General features: G+C 36.7%; 1 protein-coding gene across 4 annotated transcripts in view; it reads right to left on the bottom strand.

The window, feature by feature from the left end:
* Positions 1-23,157, bottom strand: part of ADAMTS20 (ADAM metallopeptidase with thrombospondin type 1 motif 20) — a 203,604-nt gene that overhangs the window by 138,064 nt on the left and 42,383 nt on the right. For all 4 annotated transcript variants that reach the window (XM_027093467.1, XM_027093466.1, XM_027093465.1 and 1 more), the window contains exon 4: positions 10,706-10,965. In XM_027093467.1, the coding sequence (XP_026949268.1) occupies positions 10,706-10,965 (260 nt within the window). The remainder of the gene's footprint in view (positions 1-10,705; positions 10,966-23,157) is intronic.

The following is a 23,157-nucleotide window of genomic DNA, read 5'->3' as shown; positions in this document are numbered from 1 at the left end:
CTCTCTTCCCTTTCATGGAACATGCCGAAGGACGAGTATCGCATCCCAGACTACACTGTAGGAACTGCTAGATTAGATTTGTAAGGTAGCTTTTGTTTTATAAAATCATGGAATATTGTTAAATTTTACTGTAATCACTCCACTTTAGAGTGCTGTATATTAGAACTTTTATTGATCCAGTTAAAATGTATTCAATCTTTTTTTTTATTTTTAAAAATTTTTATTTCATTTATTTTTTTATACAGCAGGTTCTTATTAGGTATCCATTTTATACATATTAGTGTATATCTGTCAATCCCAACCTCCCAATTTATCCCACCACCACCCCCACCACCACTGTTCCCCCTTAATGTCCATAAGTTTGTTCTCTACATCTGTGTCTCTATTTCTGTCCTGCAAACTGGTTCATCTATACCATTTTTCTAGGTTCCACATATATGAGTTAATGTACGATATTTGTTTTTCTCTTTCTGACTTACTTCACTCTGTATGATAGTCTCTAGATCCATCCACATCTCTACAAATGACCCAGTTTCATTCCTTTTCACGTATGAGTAATATTCCATTGTATACATGTACCACATCTTCTTTATCCATTCATCTGTGAATGGACACTTAGGTTCCTTCCATGCCCTGGCTATTGTCAATAGTGCTGCAATGAACATTGGGGTGCATGTGTCTTTTTGAATTATGTTTTTTTCTGGGTATATGCCCAGTAGTGGGATTGCTGGGTCATATGATAATTCTATTTTTAGTTTTTTAAGGAACCTCCATACTGTTCTCCATAGTGGCTGTATCAATTTACATTCTCACCAACAGTGCAAGAGGGTTCCCTTTTCTCCACACCCTCTCCAGCATTTGTTGTTTGTAGATTTTCTGATGATGCCCATTCTAACTGGTGTGAGGTGATAACTCCCCGTAGCTTTGATTTGCATTTCTCTAACAATTAGTGATGTTGAGAGGGTTTCATGTGCTTCTTGACCATCTGTATGTCTTCTTTGGAGAAATGTCTATTTAGGTATTCTGCCCATTTTTTTGTTTGTTTTATACTTTTTTTTGTTTTTTGTGGTACGCGGGCCTCTCACTGTTGCGGCCTCTCCCGCTGTGGAGCACAGGCTCCGGACGCGCAGGCCCAGCGACCATGGCTCATGGGCCCAGCTGCTCCGCGGCATGTGGGATCCTCCCGGACCGGGGCACAAACCTGTGTCCCCTGCATCGGCAGGCGGCCTCTCAACCACTGCGCCACCAGGGAAGCCCTGTAAAAGCTTTTAAGTATCATTAGATCCCATTTGGTTATTTTTGCTTTTATTTCCATTACTCTAGTTGGTGGATCAAAAAGAGATCTTGCTGTGATTTATGTCAAAGAGTGTCCTTCCTATGTTTTCCTCTAAGAGTTTTATACTGTCCACTCTTACATTTAGTTCTCTAATCCATTTTGAGTTTATTTTTGTGTATGGTGTTAGGGAGTGATCTAATTTCATTCTTTTACATGTAGCTGTCTGGTTTTCCCAGCACCACTTATTGAAGAGACTGTCATTTCTCCATCCTTGCCTGCTTTGTCATAGATTAGTTGACCACAGGTGCGTGGGTTTATCTCTGGGCTTTCTATCCTGTTCCATTAACCTATACTTCTGTTTTTGTGCCATTACCATATTGTCTTGATTACTGTAGCTTTGTAGTATAGTCTGAAGTCAGGGAGTCTGATTCCGCCAGCTCCGGTTTTTTCCCTCAAGACTTCTTTGGTTATTTGGGGTCTTTTGTGTCTCCATACAAATTTTAAGATTTTTTGTTCTAGTTCTGTAAAAATTGCCACTGGTAATTTGATAGAGATTGCATTGAATCTGCAGATTGCTTTGGGTAGTATAGTCATTTTCACAATATTGATTCTTCCAATCCAAGAACACGGTATTTCTCTCCATCAATTTGTATCATCTTTAATTTCTTTCAGCAGTGTCTTATAGTTTTCTGCATACAGGCCTTTTGTCTCCTTAGGTAGGTTTATTCCTAGGTATTTTGTTCTGTTTGTTGCAATGGTAAATGGGAGTGTTTCCTTAATTTCTCTTTCAGATTTTTCACCATTTGTGTATAGGAATGCAAGAGATTTCTGTGCATTAATTCTGTATCCTGCAACTTTACCAGATTCATTGATTAGCTCTAGGAGTTTTCTGGTGGCATCTTTAGGATTCTCTATGTATAGTATCATGTCATCTGCAAACAGTGTCAGTTTTACTTCTTTTCCAATTTGTATTCCTTTTATTTCTTTTTCTTCTCTGATTGCCGTGGTAAAACTTCCAAAACTATGTTGAATAAAAGTGGTGAGAGTGGGCACCTTTGTCTTGTTACTGATCTTCGAGGAAATACTTTCAGTTTTTCACCATTGAGAATGATATTTGCTGTGGGTTTGTCATTTATGGCCTTTATTATGTTGAGGTAGGTTCCCTCTATGACCACTTTCTGGAGAGTTTTTATCATAAATGGGTGTTGAATTTTGTCAAAACCTTTTTCTGCATCTATTGAGATGATCATATGGTTTTATTCTTCAATTTGTTAATATGGTGTATCACAGTGATTGATTTGTGTATACTGAAGAATCCTTGCATCCCTCGGATAAATCCCACTTGATCACGGTGTATGATCCTTTTAATGTGTTGCTGGATTCTGTCTCCTAGGATTTTGTTGAGGATTTTTGCATCTATATTCATCAGTGATATTGGTCTGTAATTTTCTTTTTTTGTAGTATCCTTCTCTGGTTTTGGTATCAGGGTGATGGTGGCCTCACGGAATGAGTTGGGAGTGTTCCTTCCTCTTCAATTTTTTGCAAGAGTTTGAGAAGCATGGGTATTTGCTCTTCTCTAAATGTCTGATAGAAGTCACCTGTGAAGTCAACTGGTCCTTGACTTTTGTTTGTTGGAAGATTTGTAATCACAGTTTCAATTTCATTACTGGTGATTGGTCTGTTCATATTTTCTATTTCTTCCTGGTTCAGTCTTGGAAGGTTATACCGCTGTAAGAATTTGTCCATTTCTTCCAGGTTGTCCATTTTATTGGCATAGAGTTGCTTGTAGTAGTCTCAGGATGGTGTGTATTACTGCAGTTTCTGTTATAACTTCTCCTTTTTCATTTCTAATTTTACTGATTTGAGTCCTCTCCCTCTTTTTCTTGATGAGTCTGGCTAATGGTTTATCAGTTTTGTTTATCTTCTCCAAGAACAAGCTTTTAGTTTTATTGATCTATTGTTTTCTTTGTTTCTATTTCATTTATTTCTGCTCTGATCTTTATGATTTCTTTCCTTCAGCTAACTTTGGGTTTTGTTTGTTCTTCTTTCTCTAGTTCCTTTAGGTGTAAGGTTAGATTGTTTGAGATTTTTCTTGTTTCTTAAGGTAGGCTTGTATTGCTATAAACTTCTCTGTTAGAACTGTTTTTGCTGCATCCACAGATTTTGGATCATCATGTTTCCATTGTAATTTGTCTCCAGGTATTTTCTGATTTCCTCTTTGATTTCTTCAGTGAGCTTGGGTATTTAGTAACGTATTGTTTAGCCTCCATGTCTTTATGGTTTTTTACGTTTTTTCCCTGTAATTCATTTCTAATCTCATAGTGTTGTGGTCAGAAAAGATGCTTGATATGATTTCAATTTTCTTAATTTACTAAGGTTTTATTTGTGATCCAAGATGTGATCTATCCTGGAGAATGTTCCATGTGCACTTGAAAAAAAAGTGTAATCTGCTGTTTTTGGATGGAATGTCCTATAAATATCAATTACATCTAGCTGATCTATTGTGTCATTTAAAGCTTGTGTTTCCTTATTAATTCTCTGTTTGGATGATCTGCCCATTGGTGTAAGTGAGGTGTTAAAGTCCCCCACTATTGTTGTGTTACTGTTGATTTCCTCTTTTATAGCTGTTAGCAGTTGCCTTATGTATTGAAGTGCTCCTATGTTGGGTGCATATATAATTGTTATATCTTCTTCTTGGATTGATCCCTTGATCATTATGTAGTGTCCTTCCTTGTCTCTTGTAACATTCTTTATTTTAAACTCGATTTTATCTGATATGAGTATTCCTACTCCAGCTTTCTTTTGATTTCCATTTGCACAGAATGTGTTTTTCCATCCCCTCACTTTCAGTCTGTACGCGTCCCTAGGTCTATAGTGGGTCTCTTGTAGACAGCATACATATGGGTCTTGTTTTTGTATCCATTCAGCGAGACTGTGTCTTTTGGTTGGAGCATTTAATCCATTCATGTTTAAGGTAATTATCGACATGTATGTTCCTATGACCATTTTCTTAATTGTTATGGGTTTGTTTTTGCACGTCCTTTTCATCTCTTGTGTTTCCCACTTAGAGAAGTTCCTTTAGCATTTGTTGTAGAGCTGGTTTGGTGGTGCTGAATTCTCTTAGGTTTTGCTTGTCTGTAAAGCTTTTTATTTCTCTGTCGAATCTGAATGAGGTCCTTGCCGGGTAGAGTAACCTTGGTTGTAGGTTCTTCCCTTTCATCATTTTAAATATATCATGCCACTCCCTTCTGGCTTGTAGAGTTTCTGCTGAGAAATCAGCTGTTAATTTTATAGGGGTTCCCTTGTATGTTATTTGTCATTTTTCCCTTGTTGCTTTGAATAATTTTTCTTTGTCTTTAATTTTTGTCAATTTGATTACTATGTGTCTCCATGTGTTTCTCCTTGGGTTTATCCTGCCTGGGACTCTCTGCACTTCCTGGACTTTGGTGGCTATTTCCTTTCCCATGTTAGGGAAGTTTTCGACTATAATCTCTTCAAATATTTTCTCTGGTCCTTTCTCTCTCTCTTCTCCTTCTGGGACCCCTATAATGCGAATGTTGTTGCGTTTAATGTTGTCCCAAAGGTCTCTTAGGCTGTCTTCATTTCTTTTCATTCTTTTTTCTTTATTCTGTTCTGCGGCAGTGAATTCCACCATTTTGCCTTTCAGGTCACTTCTCCATTCTTCTGCCTCAGTTATTCTGCTATTGATTCCCTCTAGTGTAGTTTTCATTTCAGTTATTGTATTGTTCATCTCTGTTTGTTTGTTCTTTAATTCTTCTAGGTGTTTGTTCTTTAATTCTTCTGGGTTTTTGTTAAACATTTCTTGCATCTTCTCAATCTTTGCCTCCATTCTTTTTCCAAGGTCCTGGATCATCTTCACTATCATTATTCTGAATTCTTTTTCTGCAAGGTTGCCACTTCATTTAGTTGTTCTTCTGGAGTTTTATCTTGTTCCTTTGTCTGGTACATAGTCCTCTGCCTTTCCATGTTGTCTATCTTTTTGTGAATGTGTTTTTTTGTTCCAGAGGCTGCAGGATTGTAGTTCTTCTTGCTTCTGCTGTCTGCCCTCTGGTGGATGAGGCTATCTAAGAGGCTTGTGCAAGCTTCCTGATGGGAGGGACTGGTGGTGGGTGGAGCTGGCTGTTTCTCTGGTGGGCAGAGCTCAGTAAAAGTTTAATCTGCTTGTCTGCTGATGGGTGGGGCTGGGTTCCCTCCCTGTTGGTTTGGCCTGAGGAAACCCAACACTGGAGCCTACCCAGCTCTTTGGTGGGGCTAATGGTGGACTCTGGGAGGGTTCATGCCAAGAAGTACTTCCCAGAACTTCTGCTGCCAGTGTCCTTGTTCTCACGGTGAGCCACAGCCAGCCCCATGCCTCTGCAGGAGACCCTCCAACAAGAGCAGGTAGGTCTTGTTCAGTCTATTATGGGGTCACTGCTCCTTCCCCTGGGTCCCGATGCTCACACTACTTTGTGTGTGCCCTCCATGAGTGGAGCCTCTGTTTCCCCCAGTCCTGTCGAAGTCCTGCAGTCAAATCCTGCTAGCCTTCGAAGTCTGATTCTCTAGGAATTCTTCTCCCATTTCCAGACCCCCAGGTTGGGAAGCCTGACATGGGGCTCAGAGCCTTCACTCCAGTTGGTGGACTTCTGTGGTATTAAGTGTTCTCCAGTTTGTCAGTCACCCACCCAGCAGTTTTATTTTGATTGCGCCCCTCTTACCAGCTCACTGTGGCTTCTCCTTTGTCTTTGGATGTGGGGTATCTCTTTTGGTGAGTTCCAGTATCTTCCTGTCGATGATTGTTCAGCAGTTAGTTGTGATTCTGGTGCTCCCGCAAGAGGGAGTGAGTGCATGTCCTTCTACTCTTCCATCTTGAACCAATCCCCCAATCTTTTATTCTTTAAGTATTTGTTTCCCTGGCATATAGAATTCATATTGCTTTATAGTAAGTCTCATAAAATAGTAAACATTAATTCATAATTAGCAAAAGGAAAAGAAATGGTATGAATTGTTTAAATAGTTTAAGAAAATCCTAGGCAAAATAAAGTTCATGCAAAGCATGAAACAAATTATGTCACTAGTAACTGACCAACTATTTTGAAATAATTTCCAAATAGTGCTTCAGCAAATGTTCATACATGGCATGTTTAGAGACCACCTTCTTTATTATTTTAGCCATTTTTTAAAATTAAGATAATTGACATATATCATTGTATTAGTTTTAGGTGTACAATGATTTGATATATGTACATATTGCAAAATAACCACTACAATAAGTTTGGTTAACATCTATCACCATGCATAGTTGCAATTTTTTTTGTTATGATAAGAACTTTTCAGATCTACTCTCTTAGCAACTTTCAAATATACAATACAGCATTGTTCACTGTAGTCACCATGCTGTACATTACATCCCCAGGATTAATTTATCTTATAACTGTATATTTGTACCCTCTGACCACCTTCACCTTCAAAGTCATCTGTAAAGAACTGATTTTAACAAAGTGAACACATTTTGCTTACAGAGACCATTACTCTTATCAGAAAGATGTTTTCGTTTTTAAGTTAGAAAATGACATTCTGCATTATGCACAAAGTAAATATGTGCAAAGAATTAAGAACAGGTAGACACTGAGTTGAAGGGAAAGGTAACATAAATGGTTGAACATAAAGTACGAAAATATATCATTAGTTTTTATTTTAGTGTGTTTGAAAATTTTCCCCATCCTAAATAACATCAGTAAAAGCAACTCAAAGAATTGAAAGCAATGATATTAAGTCAGTGTAATGTAGGTTAGGCTTTCTAGTTGATAAGTGTCTCTAATAGCAATTGTGTTTTAATAAATAGGGCTAATTCCTGAGAATCAAATGATGCTCTTGAAATTTACATTATTAAATCTGTAGCAAGGTGAATAGCATCAAGTCAAACCTTTGTAAACACAAAGGAATGTGGAGTTTTCTGACACAGTAAGTATTTCCAAGATTAATTAAACAGTAAGTCATTGCATATCAAAATAAATCTGTTGAAAAAATAATAATGCATGTAAAATTACATTTTAACCTGATCATGTCACCCAAATATTCTAAGGATAAAATTTTTGGAATAGCAAATAATTGAACATCTTTGCTCATTTAACACACACTTTTTTCATTAGATATACTATACACCACATATGTGCTCTTCCCAGCTAATTTTAATGTTATTTCCAGAAACTCTTTGAATAGAGATCACTAAGTTATTTTTGCAACATGAGTAAAGCACTCTAAAAGGTGAATTAAATCACACATACTATTTCTTTATCACTGCACTCAGATATTTTTAAACTGTTGAAAGCAAAGGAAAAGTTTGAGAAGAGAGCATAATTGTTTACTTTGTACAGGATGAGTAAGTGTAGATAATCCTCTTTCTAAATTATGTATATAATCGATCTGCTCAATGCTGAAAGCATTCAGCAGTTTCCCCCACTATATCTGGAGCTCAATACAGAAACTCTTTCATCACTTTGAACTTTTCTTTAAATGGCTCTCAATCATATTCCAAGTCCAAATCACATATTCATGTCCTTTTCCTAAATTACTATGACCAAAAAACATTACCAATATCTCGAGTGTGTGCTTGAAATGCAGTTAATGCCTTTTTAAAAATTAGGACAAAGGACTTCCCTGGTGGCGCAGTAGTTGAGAGTCCGCCTGCCAATGCAGGGGACACAGGTTTGTGCCCCAGTCTGGGAAGATCCCACATGCCGCGGAGCGGCTGGGCCCGTGAGCCATGGCCGCTGAGCCTGCATGTCCAGAGCCTGTGCTCCGCAACGGGAGAGGCCACAACAGTGAGAGGCCCGCATACCGAAAAAAAAAAAAAAAAAAAATTAGGACAAAATATGCAAAACTTGAATGCCTTCTTCTTCAACTGGAAACATCTGGGGACATTTATGTGGAGAAAGTATTCCTCTTACTTCTTTAGAGCAATTTTGGAAATGGACTTCACAAGTGGAGATAAAACAAACTGGATTAGATTTGACTATCTCTGTGTAGTGTGACCAACTGTCCCAGTTTGCTCAGGACTAAAGGATTTCCAAAGACATGAGACTTTTAATACTAAAACTAAGAAAGTCCCAGGCAAAACAAGAGTCTGTCAACTCTTTCTCCAAGTTTCCATTCACTTTTAACATGGTTTACATCTACAAATATAGCTATGACCTCTTTTTTTCACTAATAAAATAACAATAACTGTCCAGAACCTGACAGAAAGTCTGCTGACTTTCCTGCATCCTTATCTAAACATTCAACAGAAGAGAAAAAGAATAAAGAGAGCAAAAACCCCAGGTAATTTGAAGTCATCTGAAATTCGGCCTCTGAGGAGGAAAGAAAGTCTATATAAAACCAAGACTATCTCAAAAGAGAGATTTACCCTCCTGAAATTTTCCTCCTGCCCCATCTGTATTTGGCATGTTCCCCTATTCCTCAACCTGTGGCAGTATCTCCCTGTGAATGAAAGCTTAACACAAACCAACTGACTACATCTACAAACATCTCGTCTACACTGAATTTGGCTCTCCTAGTGGGACTAAAAATCTAGGAAATGGTATGTGCATGCACTGGTCTTCTGTTTCAAGCAATCTCAGAAGCAGATTTACTTTCCATGAAGTCAGAATGTCGGCTTTGTCCTTGATGAACTCTGGCTTTAAAACTCCCATGGACACAAGGTACATCACAATATCTTCTAAACAGTGATTACATTGATTTTTATGTAAAATACAGATGACAAAACTTTTCAGAGGATGGCATCATCACCAAAACTGTATTTGAGAGCTATTTGAAAATTACTCTTGTGTTCCTTGACTTCTTCATTACTTCCAAAGCACTGATATGGGAGTTGTCACTTTACATGCTACAAAACCTGTTGCATTTATAAAATCTAATATTTTCCTTCAGTATCTCTATCCCCTCCCCAGTTTTCTTAATGAGTATCTGCTTTAACCATTTAAAATTGCCAAGCTTATCCCACACTGTTCCATATAATTGATATAATTTTCTACATATCAATCAACATCCTCCATGTCAATGTTCTCATTAGAATCCCTTCATAATGAGCATGCCACACCCATATCTAGATAATTATACATCTAGATAACTACTTCAGATTCAGGAGTTAAAAAGTCATCAGAATAAATCTGTATGTATAGCTCTGTTGTCATTTTAAAAATTCAACTCAAGTAAACAAAAAACATCTATACTGTACAAATTTAGGAAAATCATTTTGGATCATCTCTGGTTTTTGTCTGTTACAATGTCATTTATTTTGAAAAAAGTATCACTTTAATCACTTATTTACTCATTCTTTAACTAACTAATGAGTGCCCATTTCATACCAGATACTGTGTTTAGGCAGCAGAGATCATGTATTCTTAGCACTTATAAGAATTTAAGATAAAATGTTATACGTAAGGAAAATAACAAAGTCTTAGGAACGTTAAGTCACAATGAACTTAACTGGCGAGTTCTTGTTAAAGGAAATTTATAATAGCCTATATATGTGTCCTGGTCAAGTTTTATCCACCAAGTAGGCCTGAATTCCCTACCTGTGAATAGAGATACTTCTAGCCATGAGATATGTTCCAATATCCTGGATGTGTATAAAAAGGGGACTATATAATTCATCAACTAAACCAAGATACTCCTGAGAATGAAAGAGGTACTTTTAGTAATTACTTCAAAACAGCAGGACTTAATCCAGCAATGTCCCAGACAGTAGATATATGTGTGTATATATGTATATGGGTGCCTATATACGTGCATGTATATAGGACATAGAGTGCTACCACTAACACAGAACCGGTGTTCTTTACTGGCACTAGAATTCTGTTCTAACGATACTGGCACCACCATTGCTCAAAGAGATATTAACATCAGCTCAAAAGCTCTTATAACTACTGTGATCTTACACCCCAAATTTGCTAAAGCAGCTCTATTAGTAACAGGTTATCCTTTTATTGCCATAATACTTTTATAACTTAAAATATCATGTGTCCCAATTTGATTTGGTGAATGCAGTAGTAGTAAAATTAGTATCCCCTCCTTCTGTGCAGAAATAAGATAAGGTTTAAAAATTCAGATTCAAAGGGCAAAAGATCAGTTCTACTAAGATCTTCCCTGTCACTAGGGGGCAGAAGCCATTCATGTGATGAAGTAAAGATTCAAGCAATTTCTGTAAGTGGCTTGTTTCAAAGATTTTAGATTTTTTAGAAAACTGTCCAAGTAACAGAATGGGACACTTGCTATATACATCTATTTAAACTAAATTTCAAGGAAATATTTTTGGCTTAAATATAGACAATTTGCTTACATCTAAAGTTCGGGAAAACATTTTAATTAAATGTGAAAAAATATTATGTTAAACATTTTAGGAAATACAAAGGACCCGTTAAGTTTACTTACAATTGACATTAGAGTTAGTACGTAGTGCTGCAAATTCTGTCCATGATGATGAACCATTTTAGCATCAGCTGTAACCATAACTTCCACATATCTTGGATACGATAAAAAACGTTTTTTCCTGGAATGTAATTGACTTCTTTCATCTTTCAATGATATATTTTTTGAAGAGTCTCCTAAAACCGTTTCCTCCTTTATATTAAGATCTTCATTCATGTCGCTGTAGTTATGAAAGGGTAAAGTGGTTTTCTTTACTTGACTTTCTGGTGGGGGAAGAATACAACAATGTGGAGTCATTAAGTTGGAGGTGACTCAAAATACTGCACAGAATAGAATAACCAAAAATATTGAATACTTACACACCTGCTTCCATATGAAATAAAAGGACAAAAAGAAATTACTTTAAAGTGTTATACCATATTATCATAAGCATTACTACTCACAGTAATATAATGTTCACATTTTCATAGATTGCACTAACAAAACTGTATGTAAGTCTTATTTTAACAGCTATGACTATTCAAAATATATATTAACCACTGGGCAGAAAATAAAAACAAATCAAGGAGAACTTATGTTTTTTTCAGTAGGTAAATTAGGTCCTCAAGCCACTGATTGCATCTAATCTCATTACAGAGAAGTATTTTGTAGGATGAAACTTCATAAAATACAGAAAAGAAACATATTTTTTGTTATACAGCATGTGAAGAGCACCAACAGAAAATGAACCCATATAACAACAGACGGCTTTTCAAACCCAGAAAGTCAAAGGTTGATATAAATTGTATAATACTTGATTATATGAAATACCTGATTATTTTTATTACATTTCTTTATATATAAACACAGTGTTAAAACTGCTGAAACCTTAGGGATTATTATGGCAACTACTTGAAGTCCTATGCATTTATAAAAGTCACTTCTAAATTCTTATTTGTGCTAATGGAAAAAAATTCACAGGCAGCATGAGTGTTTGTCCTCTTTCCTTCTCTTTAAATTTATTCCTCTACTCTCTTTCTTATTTTTCTCTTATAATTGTTTAGTGAAACTATTTAGAACAGAAAAGTGGACCAAAGACATCAGGTAAGAAGAAATAAAAGGTCCTGAATAGCTCGTAAGGCAAATCATCAATACCACAACAATCAAGATTTAGTGGTACTATAAGGATTAGACAAAATATAAAACTATATTACAGAAATAATTCATTTCATTTAAAATTAGCAGCAATCCTATGGTTGTAAAAAAAGAAACAAAAGTCCTTGAACAATGTTTCCACAGATGAACTACTTTTTCTAATTCTTAAAACCATCCTGCCTTTTAATGTTACTATGCTCTTAAGTTTTAAAATTTATCTCAGTGGGTGATTGTGGGAATCTGGCAAACTGAATATACATTCCTAAAACTTTGTCCTGCCATATTTTTCCTAGGGTGATTCAACCACCAAAATATCCATGACGAATTATTAGACCCTGGAGAAGATCCCAGATATATCTGATGAATACAAATCTCAAATATATCAGAAAGAAGCTAAATATTCATGTTTTGTTTTATTTTTTCATCCACTTCATTCATTCAAAATAAACTTTCATTGAGTACCTACTCTATGTCACCAAACATTTAGAAACTGAGGAGCAAACAGCATCTAATAAGGCTTACACTCTCGTGGGAAGAGAAAAAATAAATGAACACATATTGAAGCACTTAAAAGTTACCTCAAATTTGTTCTTAAATAACAATTCAACCAAAAGACAAAAAAAGTGACTCAACCTTACCAAAATGGCTAAAACTTAAAAGACTGATAATACCAAGTGTTGGTACAGCCACTTTGGAAAACTATCTGGCAATTTCTAAGTTAAGTTACACATGTACCCAACGGCCCTGCAATTACACTCCTAGATACATACCTAAGAGAGGGAAAATATATGTCCACAAAACACTTGTATAAGAATGTCCATAGCATGACCAATGGAACAGAATAAAGAACCAAGAAATAAACCCTCACATATATGGTCAAATGATCTTTGACAAGGGTGCCAAGGACACTCCATGGGGAAAGAACAGGCTCCTCAACGAATGGTGTTGGAAAACTAGATATCGCCATACAGAAGAATGAAACTGGACCTTATCTTACAACATATATAAAAATTAACTCAAGGGCTTCCCTGGTGGCGCAGTGGTTGAGAGGCCGCCTGCCGATGCAGGGGACACGGGTTCGTGCCCCGGTCCGGGAAGATCCCACATGCCACAGGGTGGCTGGGCCTGTGAGCCATGGCCGCTGAGCCTGCGCGTCCAGAGCCTGTGCTCTGCAACGGGAGAGGCCACAACAGTGAGAGGCTGCATATCACAAAAAAAAAAAAAAAAATTAACTCAAATTGGATTAAGATCTAAAAGAAAGACGTAAAACTTTGAAACTCCTAAAAGAAAACAGAGGAAAAGCTTCATGACAGCTGGTTTGGCAATGATGATTTGGATGTGACACCAAAGCACAGGCAATAAATGCAAAAAATAGACAAATACGACTACAAACTTTAAAATGTATGTGCATTAAAGAACACAATCCACAGAGTGAAAATGCAACCTATTGAATGGGAGAAGATATTTGCAAATCATATCTGATAAGGAGTTAAAGCAGGTAATATACAGAAAAAAAAAAAATATATATATATATATAAACTCTTACAACTCAATAAAAATAACCTGATTTCTTAAATGGTAAAAGGACTTGAATAGACATTTTACCAAAGAGAATATAAAAATGGACAACAAGCATATAAAAAAAGATGCTCAACATCACTTATCATTAGAGAAATGCAAATCAAAACTACAAACAGATATAATTTCACACCCATTAGGATGGCAACTATTTAAAAAAAAAAAACAGAAAATAAGTGTCAATGAGGATATGGAGAAATTGGAACCTTTGTGAACTGTTGGTAAGATTATAAAATGGTGCAACCGCTATGGATAACAGTATAAAAGTACTTAAAAATTTACATATAGAACTACCATATGATCCAGCAATTCTACATCTCAGTATATATCCAAACAAATTAAAAACAGGGTCTTGAAGTAATAGTTGCACATCCATGTTCATTGCAGCATTATTCACAACAGCCAAAGGGTGGAAGCAACCCAAATATCTATTGATAGATAAATGTATAAATGAAATGTGGTATATGTATAAAATGGATTATTCATTCTTAAAAAAGGAAATTATTTCATGCTCTGACATGGACGAACCTTGAGGATAGTATGCTAACTAAAAATAAGCCAGCCACAAAAATATAAATCCTGTATGATTCCACTTACAAGGTATCTAAAATAGTCAAAATCATAGAAACAAAGTTGAATGGTTAGTTACCAGGGCCTGTCAATATCTCACTACCTGAGATAGCTCCCAAAGTCTGTCCAGCCTGAGTGCTAAGAAATCAAACATCTCACTGGCTAGTAGTAAGTTAAACAACACATTTGATGAAGCACTATGTCTTGAAGGAGTCAGACTGATAGTAAGTTAGAATAGGTGGTTCTTTGCAGGCTGAAATAATGAAAGAAACAAATAGAATTCCAAACTGGAATGAAAACACTGGATATAGTAATATAGCACAGAAAAAAGAAAGTCTCTAAAACAAAAGAATATATAAATTTTAAATTCAATTCTGGAGTAATCAATTGAAAAAGGAAAAAATAGCAAATATCAGGATCCTGTAAACATTAAGAAGACATTAGAAACAGCTTGATGCAAAAAAATTCAGAAATGTTTTCTAGAACATTTCTGAAAAAAATACATCAAAACTGACCCATAAAGAATTAGAAAGCCTAATAGCCACATAACTTTAAAAAAATTGAACTCTAATCAAAATCCAGTCTCAAAGGGCTTCACCAGTAAATATGATTAAACATTTAAAGAAGAAATAGCTCTACTTTCTCAAATACTTTTCTAAGAATTAAAAAAAAAAAAAGAGGGAGAAAGATCCCAAACATGTTTTATGAGGATTTTAAATGACGATATATCAGAATATATTCAAGATCTGGTTTTTATTTTTAAAACAGGACTCTTTAGGACACAAAAAATACTAACCATAAAGACTATTCATTTGAGTAAGTTAAGACTTTGAATTTGTGTTTACCACTATGGGAGTAGGAGAAGGTATCTGCAATAAATATAAAAGGGCTTGAGGAGTCAAGATGGCAGTGTGGAAAGACGCAGAGTTCACATCTCCCCACAATTAGGGTGCCTGCCGGATGCTGGTAGGAGACCCCGACACCCAAAGAGACAGGAAGAACCCCCAAGCAAACCGGTAGGACGTGGGGGCACTGAGCAGGGAGGAGAAGTGGAGGCCAGACAGAACTGGTGCCCCTGAGGGATGACTGAGAGGGGGGAGGGGTTCCCATGCCTGGAGGGACCCTCAGGGGCTCGGACTGGGGGGAACAGACCCAGCATCTCCCTTGCCCAATCAGCTGGGGAAGTCTGCCCGGCTCTCAGGCCTGGTTCTATGCCCTCAGAGGTCCCCTCTGGCCTGGGTTGGTCTTGGGGGCATAGAAGGGAGGACAGGAGAGAACAGGAGAGGCAGGCAGGAGGGTCCCTCCAGGACCAGAGGAGCAGGAAAGGAGTGGAGGGTGTTTGCCCCACCAAATTGGGCATGGGGAGCCTGTTGAGTTCCCAGGCCAGTCCCCCACCCTCCAAAGCCCCCTCCAGGCCACATGGGTCCTGAGAGCATAGGAGGGCAGCCAGGGAGATCAGGAGAGGCAGATGGGAGGGATCCTCCAGGACAGGAGGAGCAGGAGAGGAGCTGAGGGCATTTTCCCCACCCACTTGAGCCCAGGAAGCCTACTGGCCTCCCTGGTGGGGTCCCCCACCCTCTGAGACCAGGGGTGGGGGGCACACCTGGGCCTCTTCTGTTCCGTTGAGCCTAAGCCCCAACCCCCACACCCCAACCCACCCCGTTGAGCCTAAGCCCCAACCCCCACACCCCAACCCACCCCGCCATTTCCAGCCCTGTGGGTACTAAGCATATGCCCAAACCTCACCCCTGCTTAGGCCCTGCCCTCCACAGCCAAGGCCTTTTCAACTTTTTCATTTTCCTCCTCTTCCTTTTTACTATTGCGGTTCTGTTTTACCTTCCAGTTGTTGTTTCATCTATATTTTTATTTTTATATTTTTTCTAACATAGCTGGATAATTTTGCACCCCCGCATGGCTTGCGGGATCTTGATTTATGAGCTGGGGGTCGGGCAGAAGCTCCTGTAGTGGGAGCTCCAAGTCCAAACCACTGGACTACCAGAGAACCTCAGACCCCAGGGAATATTCATTGGAGTGAGGTCTCCCAGAGGTTCTCATCACAGCACGAAGGCCCAGCTCTACTCAACAGCCTACACACTCCAGGGTTCGAAGCCTCAGGCCAAACAACCATTAAGACAGGAACACAATCCCACTCATAAAAAAAAGGAAAAAATAAAATTAGACAGCAAAATATATGTCACAGATGAAGGAGCAAGGTAAAAACCTGTAAGACAAAATAAATGAAGAAGAAATAGGCGATCTGCTGAAAAAGAATTCAGAGTAATGATAGTAAAGATGATCCAGAATCTCGGAAAAAGAATGGAGGCACAGATTGAGAAAATACAAGAAATGTTTAACAAAGATCTAGAAGAACTAAAGAACAAGCAAACAGAGATGGACAACACAATAACTGAAATGAAAAATACACTAGAAGGAATCAATAACAGAATAACTGAGGCAGAAGAACGAATAAGTGAGTGGGAAGACAAAATGGTGGAAATATCGGGCGAGGAGCAGAACAAAGAAAAAAAAGAGAAAGAATTGAAAACAATCTAAGAGACCTCTGGGACACACTAAATGCACCAACATTCGAATTATGGGGTCCCAGAAGAAGAAAAGAAGAAGAAAGGGTCTCAGAAAATATTTGAAGAGATTATAGTAGAAAACTTCCCTAACATGGGAAAGGAAATAGTCACCCAAGTGCAGGAAACACAGAGAGTCCCATACAGGATAAACCCTAGGAGAAACACACCAAAACACATATTAATCAAACTAACAAAAATTAAATTGAAAGAAAAAATATTAAAAGCAGCAAGGGAAAAACAAAAAATAACATACAAAAGAATCCCCATAAGGTATCAGCTGATTTTTCAGCAGAAACTCTGCAGACCAGAAGGGAATGGCAGGATATACTTAAAGTGATGAAAGGGAAAAAATCTACAACCAAGATTACTCTACCCATCAAGGATCTCACTCAGACTTGATGGAGAAATCAAAAGATTTTCAGACAAGCAAGACCATCAAACCAGCTTTACAACAAATGCAAAAGAAACTTCTCTAGGAGGGAAACACAAGAGAAGAAAAAGACTCACAAAAACAAACCCAAAACAATCAAGAAAATGGAAACAGGAACATACATATTGATAATAACCTTGAACGTAAACGGATTAAATGACCCAACCAAAAGACACAGACTGGCTGAATAGATACAAAAACAAGACCCACATATATGCTGTCTACAAGAGACCCACTTCAAAGTGAAAGGATGGAAAAAGATATTCCATGCAAATGGAAATCAAAAGAAAGCTGCAGAAGCAATACTCATATCAGATAAAATAGACTTTACAATGAAGACTGTTACAAGAGATAAGAAAGGAAACTAATAATGATCAAGGGATCAATCCAAGAAGAAGATATAACAGTTATAAGTGTTTATGCACCCAACATAGGAGCACCTCAATACATAAGGCAAATGCTAACAACCATGAAAGAGAAATCGACAGTAACACAATAATAGTAGGGGACTTTAACACCCCACTTTCACCAATGGGCAGATCATCCAAACATAAAATTAATAAGGAAACACAAGCTTTAAGTGACACATTAGACCAGCTGAACTTAATTGCTATCTATAGGACATTCCATCCAAAAACAACAGAATACACTGTCTTCTCAAGTGCTCATGGAACATTCTCCAGGATAGATCATATCTTAGGCCACAAATCAAGCCCTGGAAAATTTAAGAAAATTAAAATCGTATCAAGCATCTTTTCTGACCACACGCTATGAGATTGGAAATTAATTAGAGGAAACACACTGTAAAAACCACAAATACACAGAGGCTAAACAGTGCGCTACTAAAAAACCAAGAGATCACTGAAGAAATCAAAGAAGAAATAAAAAAATACGTAGAAACAAATGAAACAAAACCACAACGACCCAAAACCTATGGGACACAGAAAAAGCCGTTCTAAGAGGGAAGTTCATAGCAATTCAATCTCATAACAAGAAACAAGAAGAATCTCAAATAAACAATCTAAACTTACACTTAAAGCAACTAGAGAAAGAAGAACAAACAAAACACAAAGTCAGTAGAAGGAAATAAATCATAAAGATCAGAGCAGAAATAAATGAAATAGAAACGAAGAAAACAATAGCAAATATCAATAAAACTAAAAGCTGGTCCTTTGAGAAGATAAAAAAAATTGATAAACCATTAGCCAGACACATCAAGAAAAAAAGAGAGAGCAAATCAATAAAATTAGAAATGAAAAAGGAGAAATCACAACTGACACCGCAGAAATACAAAGGATTATAAGAGACTACTACAAACAACGATATGCCAATAAAACGGACAACCACGAAGAAATGGACAAATTCTTGGAAAGGTACAATTTTCCAAGACTGAACCAGGAAGAATTAGAAAATATAAACAGACCTATCAAAAGTAATGAAATTGAAACTGTAATTAAAAATATTCCAACAAACAAAAGCTCAGGACCAGATGGCTTCACAGATGAATTCTATCAAACATTTAGAGAAGAGCTAACACTGATCCCTCTCAAACTCTTCCAAAAATTGCAGAGGGATGAACACTCCCAAATTCATTCTATGAAGCCACCATCACGCTGATACCAAAACCAGAAAAAGATATCACAAAAAAAGAAAATTGTAGACCAATATCACTGATGAACATAGACGCAAAAATCCTGAACAAAATACTAGCAAACAGAATCCAACAACATATTAAAAGGATCACACACCATGGTCAAGTGGGGTTTATCCCAGGAATGCAAGGATTCTTCAATATACGCAAATCAATCAATGTGATACACCATATCAACAAATCAAGGGAAAAAAATATGATCATCTCAATAGATGCAGACAAAGCTTTTGACAAAATTCAACACCCATTTACGATAAAAACTCTCTAGAAAAAGGGCACAGAGGGAACCTACCTCAACATAATAAAGGCCATATATGACAAACCCACAGCAAACATCATACTCAATGGTGAAAATCTGAAAGCATTTCCACTAAGATCAGGAACAAGACAAGGAGGTCCACTCTCCCCACTCTTATTCAACATAGTTTTGGAAGTCCTAGCCATGGCAATCAGAGAAGAAAAAGAAATAAAAGGAATACAGATTGGAAAAGAAGAAGTAAAACTGTCACTGTTCGCAGATGACATGATACTATACATGGATAATCCTAAAAATGCCACCAGAAAAATACTAGAACTAATCAATGAATTTGATAACGTTTCAGGATACAAAATTAATGCACAGAAATCTCTGGCATTCCTATAGACGAATGATGAAAAATCAGAAAAAGAAATTAAGGAATCAATCTCATTTAACACTGCAACAAAAAGAATAAAATACCTAGGAATAAACCTACCTAAGGAAGCAAAAGACTTGTACCCAGAAAACTCTAAAACACTGATAAAAGAAGACACCAGATGATATAAACAGATGGAAAAATATACCATGTTCTTGGATTGGAAGAATCAACATTGTGAAAATGCCGATACTACCCAAAGCAATCTACAGATTCAATGCAATCCCTATCAAACTGCCAACTGCATTTTTCACAGGACTAGAACAAAAAATTTTACAATTCGTAAGGAAACAAAAAAGACCCCGAATAGCCAAAGCAATTTTGATAAAGAAAAATGGAGCTGGAGGAATCAAGCCCCCCAACCTCAAACTATACTACAAAGCTATAGTAATCAAGACAATATGGTACTGGCACAAAAACAGAAATATAGATCAATCATACAGGATAGAAAGCCCAGAGATAAACCCATGCATATATGACAAAGGAGGCAAGAACATACAAAGGAGAAGAGACAGCCTCTTCAATAATTGGTGCTGGGAAAACTGGACAGCTACATGTAAAAGAATGAAATTAGAACACTACCTAACACCATACACAAAAATAAACTCCAAATGGATTACAGACCTAAATGTAAGACCAGACACTATAAACCTCAGAGAAAAACATAGGAAAAACACTCTTTGACATAAACCACAGCAAGATCTTTTTTGACCCACCTTCTAGAGTAATGGAAATAAAAACAAAAATAAACAAATGGGACCTAATTAAGCTTAAAAGCTTTTGCACAGCAAAGGAAACCATAAACAAGATTAAAAGACAACCCTCAGAATGGGAGAAAATATTTGCAAATGAAACAACGGACAAAGGATTAATCTCCAAAACATACAAACAGCTCCTTGAAACAACAAAGGATTAATCTCCAAAATATACAAACAGCTCATGAAGCTCAATATCAAAAAAACAAACAATTCAATTAAAAAATGGGTGGATGATCTAAATAGACATTTCACCAAAGAAGACATACAGATGGCCAAGAGGCACATGAAAAGATGCTCAACATCACTAATTATCAGAGAAATGCAAATCAAAACTACAATGAGGTATCACCTCACACCGGTCAGAATGGCCATTATGAAAAAATCTAGAAAAAATAAATGCTGGAAAAGGTATGGTGAAAAAAGGAACCCTCCTGCACTGTTAGTAGGAATGTAAATTGATACAACCACTATGGAGAACAGTATGGAGGTTCCTTAAAAAATTAAAAATAGAACTACCATATGACCCAGCAATCCCACTACCGGGCATATACCCTGAGAAAACCGTAATTCAAAAAGAGACATGTACCACAATGTTCACTGCAGCACTATTTACAATAGCCAGAACATGGAAGCAACCTAAATGTCCATCTACAGATGAATGGATAAAGAAGATGTGGCACATACATACAATGGAATATTACTCAGCCATAGAAAGAAACAAAATTGAGTTATTTGTAGTGCAGTGGATGTACTTAGATTCTGTCATACAGAGTGAAGTAAGTCAGAAAGAGAAAAACGAATACCATAGGCTAATACATATATATGGAATCTAAAAAAAATGGTTCTGAAGAACCTAGGGGCAGGACAGGAATATAGACATAGAGAATGGACTGAGGACACAAGGGAAGAGAGGGAAGCTGGGGCAAAATGAGAGTAGCATCGACATATATACACTACTGAATGTAAAATAGTCAGCTAGTGGGAAGCAGCAGCATAGCACAGAGAAATCAGCTTGGTGCTTTGCGATGACCTAGAGGGGTGGGACAGGGAGGGTGGGAGGGACGCTCAAGAGGGAGGGGATATGGGGATATTATGTATACATATAGCTGATTCACTTTGTTGTACAACAGAAACTAACACAGTATTGCTAAGCAATTATATTCTAATAAAGATCTATTTAAAAAATAAATAAATAAAGGGCTTATATGCAGATTATATAATTAACCACTGCAAATAAGAAATAAGACAAAAATAGGAGAGTTGAATACCTCAAAAAAGACAAAAGTCAAAGGCAATAAATATATGAAAACAGTGCCAAAAATTTATCGATAATCAGGGAAATGCACATTAAAGCACAATGAAACTTGACTATTTACCCTCCCAAATGGCTAAAATGAAAAATATTGAAAATAACAAGGCATGGTAATATAATGTTATTACCATGAACCTCTCGTATACTGCTGGAGATGGTGAAAAGTGGCATATTCACTTTGGAAAATTTCAGTGGGGCAAGAAGGAACTGGGATAGGTCACATAGCTTCGTGCAAAAAAGGATATAATTATTATTTACTTTTAATATCAGCAAGTATCAGGTGTGTGTATATACAAGTGTTATAATAACCACATCACCAAAGGAAAAAGATACTCAGTAGAACTTCTAATTTCAAAAGGGTGGGGGATGACTTAAGAAAAGAAAACTCAGCAAAAGTAAGGAAATGGAGAAAAAAGAAATCAGAATATCATTAATATGAAATACAAATAACACAATATATTGCTTATTATAAGCCGAGTACAGACGAGCCTTGAACAACATGGGTATGAGCTGTGTGGGTCCACTTATACGTGGATGTTTTTCAATAAATAGGTACTATAGTACTATGACCTGCAGTTGGTTGAATCCACGGGTGCAGAACCACAGATATGGAGAGCCAACTATAAAGATATATGCGGATTTTCCACTGAGCGGGGGTCAGCACCCCAAACCCCCGCCTTGTTCAAGGATCAGCTGTACATTTCTGACAAATTTATTTGTATTAACTAATTTAATAGTGGCATACAAAATAAGTACTATTGTTAATCCCATTTTATAAATGAGGAATCTACAATATAAACAGATTACAGAACTCACATAAACAGTTAATCATTGATAAAGCTGAACATGAAAACAGATAAAACTAACTAAATAGTTCATATCATAATAAAGGCAGTTTAAATTTGCCTATCAAAAAGCAAAAGCTTTATAGAATTGGGTTGGTAAAATCCAGCCCTATGTAACTAATAAGTAGCACATCTAAGATTTAAATCCTGGGGACCTGGCTCCAGAGTCAGTGGTTTTAACCCCTAAAACATACTGCTTGACAATGAAGGTTAAAGGAAAAAAGAAAGAAAACCATAATTTAACAACAAATACAGTGTTATCAGTACAGATCTCAAGAGTTTAATCTCTATAGCAAATGAAATAATGATAAGAATATTCTAGAGGACTCTGTCAAAATCATTGAATAATTTAGAAGAAATCTAATTTCATAGTTCAACACACAACAGTATGACTCTATTTTGTCACTATAAGTGACAAAAGTGGAAAAAATTAAATACAACGTATTTTTATATAGCTTAAAAGCTAAAAGATATATACTTTAAGAAATATCTATGGATGTAATAACACTACATTAAAAGCAAAGCAATGACAAACATGACATTCAGAGTGATGCCTCAAGTGAGGGGAGGTAGGTGGATGAATGAGAGGGTGGGTGACAGCAGAACTGTGTGGCCATGTATAAGTTGTTGTCCAAGTCCTATATTTCATATTGGTTCATATCTTCATGACTTGCATTATATTATTAACAAGTTCTTAACCAACAGTAATTTACAAAACTAACTGCTGTTAAAATAATAGGACAGCTCTCATCACTATCATACAGTGTTGTTTTGGTAATGCTAAAGCAGTAAGACAATAAAATGAAATATACAGAACGAATATTAGGGAGAAAGTTTTCTTCACTATTGTTTTGATTTGATTTTGCAAATATAATTTTGCAAAGACAAATGGCTGGTAACTAAAAAAAAACAAAAGACGCA

Source organism: Aethalodelphis obliquidens, unplaced genomic scaffold, assembly GCF_003676395.1.
Source record: "Aethalodelphis obliquidens isolate GAN/ISIS:26980383/991018 unplaced genomic scaffold, ASM367639v1 scaffold84, whole genome shotgun sequence".
Taxonomy (NCBI): Eukaryota; Metazoa; Chordata; class Mammalia; order Artiodactyla; family Delphinidae; genus Aethalodelphis; species Aethalodelphis obliquidens.
This window is presented reverse-complemented; position numbering and strand designations above follow the sequence as displayed.